Consider the following 13,035-nt stretch of genomic DNA (forward strand, 5'->3'; position numbering starts at 1 on the left):
CCGACCAGCCGAGCGGACTTTTTATAGAGGCCGCTTACCTCGCGAATCCTTAAAAGGACTCCCCGGTCCACGACAGACCCATAGGGCTGCCGTAGATTACGGTACTGGTGTGCTCGGGTACTCCGGGTGCGCAAAACCCGTAGTGGAGGGCTCCCCCGTGCCCCTAAAGGGTCCGGGTGGACTCCCCCCACCCCCTGGAGGGAAGATTTTTTACACGCTTAACTTTATCAGAAATAATACATAAAGAGAGACAGATCAGAAAGAGGGAATTAGCGGAGATGTTTTTTATCAAAAAATTTGACGACACCATTAATTTACAAAAAGACATTGAGAATCTTAACGCTCTCTACGAACATATTATAAAAGAAACATAATTTTCTTTTCTTTCTTCGCCACTTCCCTCTCTACGCCCTAGCTTATTATTGACGGCACTGGTCTGTTTTTATATATTGTCAAGTTTGTCAGTTTAAATTTTACCATGCACCGCACGGCTTTGACATGTTCCTCTGATACAAACAATTAACAAATAATGCCGTTTAACAAGTATTTTACCGTTTTGATTTTGACGCACAAATATGTAAGTTTCTGGTTTATATAATTTTTTATGGATTTTTATTTATATTTATTGTGGAGTGCTCAATTTTTGTCGTTTAGTTTTTAGATTCGGCGTAGTTTGGGCATTATGTCAGACAAATTAATATTTGTGAATAGTGTATATATGCTTGAAAAGGACCGGAATCTGCGGTCGAACTTAGCGTTTTTGTGATCAATAAAATTTGGCCAGTTGGATCGATCATAATACCTTTACTAATTTTTAATTATTCACTGGCGACTCAAGTTCTCAGGTTTTCTTTCTTATTTAGTTCAATATCCTAAAAAACATGTATATGTATATAACAATGATAGGAAATTTTCTTCGCCAGTGAATATAAAATAATATCAACAAACTTCCTATGACCATAACTGGCAAATTTATTAATAGATAAAACGACGTTTCGGTTCAAATTCGGACCCTCTTCAGGTGAATAAAGCTCTTACAAATACATTCAACAGGCAATTCATGACACTGTGCTCGCAAGTCAGAAACTGAAGACTATAGGCAGAAAAAGAATTTCTCTTTTGTATTGTGATAACTTAAATAAAATAAAGGAAATATAAAATTAGAGTATCTAAGTAACTTACATGAATTGTGCGTTGTCAGTGTGAATATGGTATAATAATATTAATAATGTAAGATATAAAATTAAAATAGTATAAAATTATATATGTATAATTATATATGTATACATACATAAGGTATTATACATATATATAATTTCTTTTTATATTAATAAAAGCCTAATATAATATCGATAAAATCAATAAAGAATAAAATAATTATATATATTATTTTTTAATTTGTATATTATAATAATCTTGTTAACAGTCTTTTCTAATAGTTTGAGAATGTTCTCAAAGACATCAATATTATATTTTTTTTTTAATAAAAAATCAATATCTTTCTCCTAAAATTTTATGTATAAAATTATATGTAGAATACCTATATATAAAATCTTAATTCTGATTACGTTAGATATTAATAAAAATAGATTTCTTAAATAATTACTGCGAAATGTGCGCGTATTATCAACAAATGAGTTTGAAACAAAGTTTTATCGATCGCGCAAAGTATATTTTCGGCGAATCGGCGTCCTCTGGTGACTTCCGATTGAAGATTCGTGACAATCTGGCTGCTGGCAATTCGTAGCAGATGGTAGATGGTAGCAGAACAATAGCGGAATAGAATTCGAAAAATGGCAAACCGCACGGTGAAAGATGTTAGGTCTATTCGCGGGACAAATCCGCAATATTTGGTCGAGAAGATCATCATATCCCGGATATACGATTCTAAATACTGGAAGGAAGAATGTTTCGCTTTGACCGCCGAACTGTTGGTCGACAAAGCAATGGAGTTAAGGTTAGTAAAAGCAAAATATTACCTCTACAAATACAGGATGAATGTAAAATCTTAGTACAAGCGAGAACAAGGTAATTTCTAGAATAATTTTTTTTGTACGAGGCTTTGTTTTTTAGATAGGCTTCGGTTTTGAAAATCTATCAAGTACACTTGACATCGTCACTGATTATGTCAAGTGTACTTGATAGATTTTCTAAGGCCTAGAATAAAACGTTATTTTACAATTTCGACTTATTTTGACACGAGGGATCACCTTGTTCTTGCTCGTACTACGATTTTGTACCCATATATATGAGTGAGAAGTTTTTCTCTAGTCTCACTTATATTTATTCTTTCATATTTATAGGAGGGGTATACGGCGGCAATGTGAAGCCTACGCCATTTCTCTGTCTTATATTGAAAATGCTTCAAATACAGCCTGAGAAAGACATCATAGTCGAATTTATAAAGAACGAGGAGTATAAGTACGTTCGGGCTTTGGGTGCATTGTATATGAGACTGACTGGTTCTTCCCAGGACTGTTACAAATACCTTGAACCATTATTCAACGATAGCAGAAAGCTCAGAATGCAGAACAAGCAAGGCGTATTCGAGCTCATATACATGGACGAATTTATCGACACCCTTTTCAGAGAAGAGAGGTCTTGCGACGTTATTTTACCGAGAATTAAAAAAAGACACGTTTTAGAAGAAAATAATGAACTAGGTACGTTATTTGAATATATTTTCTTGAGTATATTACTTTTATTTAGCCAACCTTCTGTTATATGTTTACTTATGTTACGCAGAAGCGAAGATATCGGCATTGGAAGACGATATGGATGATGGCATCGAATCGTCAGAGGAAGAAGAGATTGCACCAATTAAAGAACTGCCACGCAAGAGGCCGGATGATCACGAACGAGACAGAGACCGTCACAGAGATAGGGACAAGAGGCATTCCCGATCCGAGAAGAAATCCGAGAAGGAAAAGCCAAGATCGAGAAGTAGGGAGAGAGATAGAGACAGGAGAGAACGTAAACGCAGCAAATCGCCGAAATCTCACTCGTCGTCGCACAAAGATAAGGACAGGGACAGAGATCGCCATAGAAGAGACGATAGAGAGAGGGAGAGAGAACGAGAGAGAGAAAGGGATCGAGATCGTAGAAGAGAACGCGACAGAGCTAGACATTAAAGTATGGTAATATGGAAAATGGTCTTGACGAATTTATATAAACTTACCGAGGCAAGAAATAAATCAATTGGTTATCTTGCGTCAATTCTTTTTATGCTCTTATCAATGTTCGTGTATTTTTTAACGCCGGTGTATATAACATTTACAAGAATTCAGTATTAAAATTACAACATGCACCCGGAATCAAATCCGTTGTAACATATTTAAATCTATGTACATTTTCACATTATTTTTCACATTAATTAAATTGCGTACATTCAAGATATCTCATTAATTCCTGATTACACGAAAACGTTCGAAATGCGTGTATATTATACTAACATATTGTCCAATTGATAGAAATATAACTTAACTTATTATATGTATTGATAAGTGACAGTGACATCTAATTATGCGATATTTATTATTAATTATCAACATAAAATTACGAAGCTTACAAAGGAAAGGATATAAAATAAGAAGAGAAAGTATTCAATTCGCGTTTTAATTTAAGATATTTCGTGTTATACGCGCTTCGATTTCGTGTAATCCAGTTTACATAAATTAGATATAGACAATTCAAGTAGATTATACTTATACAATTTTATGCAATTAATTTTATACAACTTTCGCAGACAGAATATATCGTTTTGTACATAAAACACTGCGAAAGAAAATTAGGGTCTTTTCACTTTTTGTCAGTAAAAATTGCCTATTTTTAAACTGTAATTACTCAGTGAATAATTAAAAAAGTTTAAAAAAAGGTTTTACAGAGCAAACTCTCTACTATAAGATGCTTTTGTTCAATTTTCACTCAGGTTTATACTCAAAGGCGTGGTCAGCTTTGAATAAGAACGTATTTGAGATATCCAAAATTTTGAAATCTGTAGTCTTCCACCGCCTAACAAAAAATTGGCGAACATAATCATTAATACCATCTCAAAGTACGAACTTTGCCCTTTCAAATAAAAAAAAAAACTTTGTCCTACGCCGATTATTTAGCGAGATATCGCAATTTAAAGTAATCCCTGTTTTTTTAAGATTTCAGCACGATATCGCCAGCATTTGCGTAACCTGATGTGCACCACGGGGAGGTTGCTCGGTCGGATTTTGCACATCATGTATGTATGTGTATATGGAGTGTACATGTGTACGTGTGTACATGTAGCGGTTTTTTTTAGTAAGAAGTGTTGCCATTTTTTTGCCATAGGCACACGCATCGCGCAATCTTGATTTCATATTGACGCATTTTTTTACATCAGATTAAAGAGGCACTGCGTTAAATTTTGAATAAAATTTTTCAATCTGATGTAAAAAAAAATGCATCAATATGAGATCAAGATTGCGCGAGGTAATACGACAAAGAGTGACAACACTTCTTACTAAAAAAGAACCTCTACATGTACACATGTACACTCCATATACACATACATACATGATGTGCAAAATTTTACTGAGCAACATGCCCGTGGTGCACATCAGGTTACGCAAATGCCGGCGGTATCGTGTTAGCACGACTAAAATCGTAAAAAAACAGGGGTTATTTTAAATTGCGATATCTCGCTAAATAATCGGCGTAGGACAGTTTTTTTTTCATTTAAAAGGGCAAAGTCCGTACTTTGAGATGGAATTATTGATTATGTTCGCCAATTATTTTGTTAGACGGTGGAAGACTGTAAGTTTCAAGAGTTTAAATATCTCAAATATGTCCTTATTTAAAACTGACCACGCCTTTGAGTATGAACCTGAGTGAACAAAAGCACCTTATAATAGAGAGTTTTTCCTGTAAAACCTTTTTTTTAACTTGTTTTTACGTTAATTATTCGCTGAGTAATTACAGTTTAAAAATCGGCAAAAATTTACTGACAAAAAGTGATCCCCTAATTTTTTTGAGCAGTGTATTTTTAACCTTTTATTATTATCTGTATATCTTTATACAAATAAATTTGAATTTTTTTAAATTATAAAGAAAATTATAAATTTCTTTTCATTGTTAAATCACCCCCTTCCCCCCGATTCCTACCTACCCGTATCCCTACCTACTTGTATGCTTACTTATTCATTCCCTACCTAGATTTCTCAAAATTATAATTAACTAAGTTTCCTTCTATTGTTGAAAACCACACCCCTATATACCTACCCGATTTTTATTTAATTTTTACCTACCTACCCGATTTTTATCTAATTTTTATCCGTATTCCTACCTACCCGTATCTTTATCTAGTATACCTTATCTAGTATATTAGTTACCCGAAATCGTGCGCGAATTTAATATTAAATCAGGACCGTTTAGGAGTTTTATTGTAAGTTTAAATTACGTGGGCTAGGGATTTTTAATTCGAGACGGCATCTTTCCGTCTCTGATTATATGCAATCGCACGTAAGAAAACCTTATAGGTTTACCTTTATATAAGTATTTTTTATACTTTGATTGGTGATGTGCACACCAACCTACCTTGTAAAATCCTCTTCGTCTTCTTTTTTCTGGCCAGAATAGACTCACCTTTTGTAGAACCTGGCCATATCCTGGCTTTATACAGCCAGAAATCGACAAGAAGGAGAAATACTCCTGTTGCCGGCAATAAGCGTAAGATTTTACGCTTTTGTATGTACGATGCGCGAAACACGAACGCGTCGCGAAGGGGCCATCACATTAATTAACTCAATTAAATATGGAATTAACCAATTAACAATAATAATAATAACTCAATTGTATATACAAATTAATTGCGCATTTATTGTTTACACGCGTTATTTATTCGTATTAAAATATATCCAGTAATTAAAATACATATCCGATTGGAAACAAATCTGAATTTGAAAAAAAATCTATATGTCGACAGCGTTTTGATTTAAAGAGATTCGATCGCGATTATGAAATTCATAATATTAACTTTATAATATAAACAATAAAACTAATTTGAAAATAAACAGATCCGCCATTTGATAAAATCTAAAGCCCATAATATACGTATTTTCATCGATTCGAACGATTTAATATTGCTGAATCTCATCAAGAAACATGCAACGATGAGAAATTCAGATGAATGACGTAAGATCCGAAAAGGATAATAAAAATCCCACACACACACGATTAGAATTGATAATAATAATCACTTTGTACTTTGCAAATTATTAAGATTACTTTTTATATAATATATTGTTTCAAAATCATTTTTAAGCGAGATGAAACTGATTGATTCTATTATACATAAGATAATTATTTAAAAAATCTTTTATTTCATAATAAAATAGATATCGGATCTCACGTCACTTTACTACTTTAACTGGTATAAAATCCAGTTATCAATCACTACATATGAATAAGCTACAACAGATTAGGCTAAAGTCAATGCATCAAAAAGTAATAATATAATGAATAACTGAAAGCATGTCTTTTATATGAAAAAAGCGAGATCAATAAATTATATGAAAAGTTACGTGATATATGTATATATATATGTATACATATATGTATTGCTTCCTTGCACTAACTTATATAAAGTTTAATCTTGGATAAATATTTAATAGAATATAATAGAAAAGAGGTAGATGAGAAAAGGAATAATACAATATTACACTTTTCTAATACAATATTTGTAATAAATATTTTTCAATATTATGATCACCTACAATATTGTTTACTTTAATTATTTTCTATTTTATTTTATTTTTTCATTTTTCTTATTGCATATATGAAACAATATAAATATTTTATTCTTTCTATTTGTTGATCCCGACATATGAATATCATGAGTAAACTTAAATAAGAGCATCAAATTAAAAAGATTTTAATTGTTAAACTTTTATTTGTCTTCTACTTTGTTTTCTTTATTTTTTATATTTGTAAAAAATTATGTTATGTACATATACATGTAATTAAAAATTATGTTATTTGATTCTAAATATTAACCAAATAACATCATCAATTAATATAATTATCAATAAATAATATTTGTTCTCATGGTATTCTCAATTTTCCGAAAAATTCTGTTTTTATATACACAGTGTGTGCATACGAGTATCTATACATTCTCGTATACACACCCTAAATTAATCAATATATAAATATAATAATAAAAAGACATCCAAGATTAAACTTATCCTAATCTGTTTTAACTGATTCATTTTAAGGCAACAGATGTATGGAATGCTATAAACTTATATTTTATTATTAAATTGCATAAATTTATCTAGATACGTGGTATACATTTAAGGTACATTTATGTGGTATACATTTTTTGTGGTACATATTTTATAGGTTACCACACATCCGTTACCTCAATAAATATGTTAATTAGTTAATTCATCACTCACCAACCCCGATGCGCAACAGCGGAATTATATCTGCCACGTAGCTACGTTGAATCTGTAATATACAAACATAAAATTCACATTAAGATGATGTTCAAAAAACCTAATGTTAAAACATAATTCCTATGTGCATCAAACTTTTTATTATTCAATTAGATATTAATTTAAATAATTAAACATTTTACGAAAAGGATCTTTACAAGGATAAATTTCTACAATATATTAAATTACTTCCTTTCTTCTAATTATTATTTCTAAATCACGGGGAAATAAAACAATTCGAGAATAAACAGAAAAAAATTATTTTTATACAAAATAAAACATAATTTACCGCAAAGTTGTTCCGCTGGCGCCCGATGCCTCTCCCAACCCTTCTCCTCCTCTCAGACTGTCCTTTCGCGTTGTCAGCTCCCTCAATGCAACACTTTCCGCGTCGTTATCTTCTGAAACATATAAATAAATGATTTGATATTGACTAATTCTTACGCATCAAACTTCTTATTCATCAGTCAATTAGACTTTATTTCAATACATTAATTATTTAAATAAGTGTACCATTTTAATTGTAATTTTAATAAATTTTTTAATAAAAGAATAATATCTTAATAAAAATGCTTTTTTAAATATGACTTGCATAAAATTTGATAAGAAAAAAATATAATCCTGATATAATTTAAACTATTATAAATTTTAATTATTTAGAAATATTTGATATATTAATAAGTAATATTTCATATAAATTTGTTGATATTAATCATGTTATAAATAATTGATTAAATATTTAAAAAAAACCTTAAAATATAATCTATATTTTATTTATTAGACAATGTATTAAACAAGTAATATACTGTATATAGTGTATATAGTGTACTGTATATAGTGTACTGCATGTTTAATACATTGTCTAATTAATAAAATATTTTAGATTATGTTTTAAGATTTTTTAAATATATTTAATAAATTATTCATAACATGATTAATATTAACATGATAAATATATATAGGTCGCCGAACCTGACTCTTCTTAATTTTTTATTATAATCGTGTAACTGAAATAAGTATCCCTGATTTTTTTCAAATTTTTATCTCAAGGCGTATTCGAGATATAGATATTCAAAGTTTTGAAATCCATCCTCTCCGGAACATATTCAAATAGCTGTAACTGTAACTTTACTTCTATTTATTGGATCGTTAAAATATCGGTTATGAAATTAATCGGAAGGAAATGTAATTTCTTTTCGATTAATTTCATGACTTTTTAACGATCTGATAAATATAAGTAAAGTTATTTGAATATGTTCCGGAGAGGATGAATTACAAAACTTTGAATATCTATATCTCGAATATACCTTGAGATAAAAATTTGAAAAAAATCAGGAATACTTAATTCAGTTACATGATTGTAATAAAAAGATCAAGAGCAAAATCAAAAGGGGTCAGGGTCGGCGACTGACCGATTTGGCAAAGAATGCCCCATATATAAAATATAACTTGTTAATACATCAAATATTTCTAAATAATTAAAATTTATATAATAGTTTAAATTATATCAGGATTAGATCTCTCTCTCTCTCTCTCTCTCTCTCTCTCTCTCTCTCTCATCAAATTTTATACAAGTTAATATCTAAAAAAACCATTTTCATTAAGATGTTATTCTTTTATTAAAAATTTATTGAAATTACAAATAAAATGGTACTTGCGTGCAAAAGTTACTTATTTTTATTTTAGGCATGTGTTTCTTTTAATCTCTTCCCCATATATATATATATATATATATATATATATATATTCGTCCGAAATTAAATATTTTATAAATTGGTGTAATCAAGCAATATACATATATATTTATATATATATTTATAAATATTTTTTAAAGATGTATATATATATTAGACAGTGCTCTAAAATATTGATTACAATTAAACATCACGATTACAAGTAATCACTAGAATACAATAATCACGCGGCTTTGCCAAACTTTACACGATATTCTCGAAATTAATAATTAATCATACGCGACGCGTACTTACTCATATTGCGACAACGGAGAAATAAGAGAAGAAATTATGGCATATTCGATAATTAACAGCGATATATTTCACAAATAAAAATGCAACGAAATATATCTGAGATGACGGTAAAAAATTTCTCGCGCGATTAACTTAGCGCGAGAGCGACGCGGCATCGCTAGATTAATTCGTGGGATTGATCGTGGGGTGGACGGCCGAACAAGGCTTTCGAAATACGCATTCGAACGGATCAAGAGACACGTCTCGCTCCGCGCGTACTTGGCGCGAGACACTACAGTTGTGTATATTTACGCGAACACACGGATTTGCATTATCAATATACACTTCGCGATAGATACTGCTATAAATATTAGATGCAAAGATAGTACATGTGTTATACTCACCAATTAAAGTCGCTACGCCACTCGTTCCGGATCCGATCCGTCCCGTGTCCCTGTCCGCCGCGTTCTGGAAACGACAGGAGAACGTATAATCAAGATGGCGAAGGGGGCTTCGAATCGTCTCCCGCGCGTTCAACTTCACGCGATAAGACGACAAGAGCGACGCGACGTCACTGCGCGTCCCGCGCTTAACTTCGCGATTATATATTTTCCGAACTTCCGAGTAGCGAGTACCGGTATGCTCGCCTTTTACTGCGATTATTATTTCGCATTCCGATTAATAGACGTATCACTTCTCGGTAGATATCCGCGATATTCGCGACACGATCGAAAATCGACGCTCGTCACTTTCGCGAATGCCCGCGCGATACATCTTCGACCGTGAATAATTAGAATCATCGCACCGAATTACGCGATAAATACCGCGGTAAACACACACGCGCACAATAAATGCGAAGCTAATACATATTACTCACCAATTAATTAAGTCGCGACGCCACTAGATATCCGCGATATCCGCGACACTCGAAAATCGACGCTCGTCACTTTCGCGAATGCCCGCGCGATACATCTTCGACCGAATAATTACCGTGAAATACGTATTTTCAAGAATCGTCGCGCCGAATTACGCGATAAATACCGCGGCAAACACACACGCGCACAATAAATGCAAAGCTAATACATATTACTCACCAATTATAAGTCACGACGACACTCGTTCGGGAGCCGGTCCGTCTCGTGTCTGCCGCGTTACGAATGTTACGATGGCGGCGAGTGAGTGGCGACACTGGCGACGAAATGTACGAGGTGGGGCTGGTGGGGTGGGCGACTACTACGCGAGTCAAATGAACGGCTAGTCAGACACCCGTTTGGTTGATCGGAGATAATGAGTAACTTTCGCAGGCGTTGATAGAACATCTCGCCGAGCACCGACGAAAACAACAAACCGCGAGGCCACACACCGAGTTTACAGGTGTAACGTCGTTTCAAAGCTTCAATTGAATTAATTCAACGGTAACCGTCTGGTATGCCGCGGCCGCTCGCCGGCGGCTCAGAGCGTTCGTACGTGATTGGCTGGGACGCGGGGGCTCGACTCGCGAGCAGCCAATCGCGGCTCCTGACTTTACGGCGGCTCGGCGGCCCGGCGGGGCGACGGGGCGACGGCGCGACGCAAGCAATACGCGATTACGCATTCATATCGGCGCGAGACGTTGTCGGTCGTGTATTCCTCTCTCGTGGATCATTCGTCGTAATTCGTCGTAAATGGTACAAATTTATTCGTACGTGTGCTCTTCTCTTTTCCTCACAATCTCTACTTTATGGAAAATCAACGTTAAATTGTATCATTTGTAAAGATTTCTTCCTTATCCCCAGGTTTGCGAGTGTTTGCAACTTGGCGAGACGCGACAAGCCGACAAGTGTTCGCCGGCTACTCCGGAGTCCGGGTTTCGTCTCGCGAAAGTCGTGACATTTTCTTCGACCGGTGTCTGACAACGACGCGGCTCGCAGGATGGGTGTCACTGTGTAAGTAGCAATATTCGTGTGTCTCTAAAAATACGCATGATTCCTTATCGCGCGATCGGCCGCGTACGAGAAAGAGATGCGTGTCGCGTCTCGCTGGGAGACGCGCAGAGGTTATGTCGCACGTGTGCCCGGCGCCGTCAGCGCGACGCGCCGCGCCGGGTTTATCGTTTTAATGTAAGTATCAAACAATTTCTGCGGATGTGTGTTTTATTTGTTAACGTTAGCGCACGATCTATCGTATTGTTTAAAGTATAAGGACTTGCCAATCTTGCCATCGGTGAAGGGAGTTATGTATTACAGTCGCTGCCAGTGTTCAGTAGAAGATGAACCTCGAAGCTCGCTGACGGGTTGGTGAACGAAGAGAGAATCTCGAAACGATCGACACCGGAAAATCCACATGTAACGATGTTCCTCTGTACGTATGTATTACGGGTGAAGCTCTGATTCACACGCGAGATCGTTGACTTTGTGTGTTTTCTTTTGCCAGACGTCGAACCTAACCTATAAGCGCAGGGAATGGAACAGATTTCCGCCTCGTCCACGCCGGACGACGTGGTTTCCAGCCAAAGGTTGTTACCGTCTACTCAGGATCCCGGATGGAACGATCCACCGGAGTGGGCGCTGTCGTCGCAGCATAATTCGTCCGGGACGTCCAGCAGGAGGCTCCTGAATAAGCGAGTGGCATTCCCGCTATCCTCGGAAACATCCTCTCCGGAGAAAGCTGACGTTCCGCCTTCTTCCTCGAACATGCCTCCCATTTTACAGTCTATTGGAATGCCTACAATAACCACGGCTCCCCATAAACCTCTTCTGGCTCCTACCGATAAAGACTGTGCGACGAAGGCACCAGAGAAGGACGACAATTTTGATAAAGATCAAGCTCTGACAGAAATCTTGGCCAGTTTAGAATCCGTGATGACGGAGCAAAAGATGGAAGAGAGCAAGGTGAAGGAAATGCGAAAACGATTAGATACTATGAAATCTAATTGGATTGAAAATAAACTGAACGATACAATACAGAGAAATATCTTGGATATATCGAAAGGTAAAATCCTATGTACTAATATGTTAATGTATACGATCATAATAAATATGTTGACATGTTATGACCATGATAAATATATTAGCTGTATATATTTGTAACAGCTATACATATAATTTTCAGCACTCCTAAGAAAAGATGTCAAGGAGGCCGACAAGATCCACATCGCTCTTATGACGCAACACGCAAATGTTTGCCGTACATGGATGCCAGCCATCAGGCATATAATTTTCGAATTGAAAAAGGAATGTGAGAAACCCGATGTCCCGCAACCAGAGCAATCGCCTCTGTTATTCGTCGATTCGAAGAAAAAAAACTGAATTTATTGCTAGAAGCTCGTAAATATAAGAACTAAAGTAATATAAAAAAGCTCGTAAATATAAGAAAAAAATAACGTTTATTCATTCATTCATTGCTTTTTGACATATTTATACGCGACCGCACGTGATATTTTTATAATGATCGAGTGCATCGAATAACACAATATTGTGTAACGATCGATCGCAGTTCATTGCGGGAAGAATTAAATTACGTGAATAAAGATGAAAGCAGGTGTATTCATAAAAGTTTTTTGTATTTTCCATTTCTCTCTTATGTATATTCACAAAGGACAATTACATCTGTCTTACCACATA

At 34.7% G+C, this 13,035-nt stretch overlaps 2 protein-coding genes and 1 long non-coding RNA gene across 4 annotated transcripts; 2 read left to right on the forward strand and 1 right to left on the reverse strand.

Annotated features, from left to right (window-relative positions):
• Positions 1–1,744: 1,744 nt before the first annotated feature.
• On the forward strand, positions 1,745–3,392 carry LOC139773287 (pre-mRNA-splicing factor 38-like). Its single transcript, XM_071707631.1, has 3 exons — positions 1,745–1,957; positions 2,296–2,663; positions 2,746–3,392. Exons 1-3 carry the CDS (start codon positions 1,794–1,796, stop codon positions 3,129–3,131), a joined length of 918 nt encoding a protein of 305 aa, XP_071563732.1. The 5' UTR covers positions 1,745–1,793; the 3' UTR covers positions 3,132–3,392.
• Positions 3,393–6,798: 3,406 nt separating this feature from the next.
• LOC139773377 (uncharacterized) lies at positions 6,799–10,711 on the reverse strand. Its single transcript, XR_011718333.1, has 4 exons — positions 10,528–10,711; positions 9,838–9,901; positions 7,756–7,867; positions 6,799–7,479 (listed from the first exon to the last, which is right to left on the reverse strand). It is a non-coding gene; the product is annotated as an uncharacterized lncRNA (long non-coding RNA).
• A 267-nt stretch (positions 10,712–10,978) lies between these two features.
• On the forward strand, positions 10,979–13,035 carry LOC139773291 (steroid receptor RNA activator 1). Of its 2 annotated transcripts, XM_071707645.1 has the most exons (5): positions 10,979–11,114; positions 11,209–11,358; positions 11,659–11,773; positions 11,846–12,403; positions 12,524–13,035. In XM_071707645.1, exons 4-5 carry the CDS (start codon positions 11,875–11,877, stop codon positions 12,718–12,720), a joined length of 726 nt encoding a protein of 241 aa, XP_071563746.1. In that variant the 5' UTR covers positions 10,979–11,114; positions 11,209–11,358; positions 11,659–11,773; positions 11,846–11,874; the 3' UTR covers positions 12,721–13,035. The 2 variants fall into 2 exon arrangements, with proteins under 2 accessions (XP_071563746.1, XP_071563747.1); XM_071707646.1 differs by lacking the exons at positions 10,979–11,114; positions 11,209–11,358 and adding an exon at positions 11,371–11,532.

The sequence above is a fragment of the Temnothorax nylanderi genome, unplaced genomic scaffold (genome assembly GCF_030848795.1).
Source record: "Temnothorax nylanderi isolate EJ_2023f unplaced genomic scaffold, tnyl_v1.0 TNYL_tig0060_pilon, whole genome shotgun sequence".
NCBI lineage: Eukaryota > Metazoa > Arthropoda > Insecta > Hymenoptera > Formicidae > Temnothorax > Temnothorax nylanderi.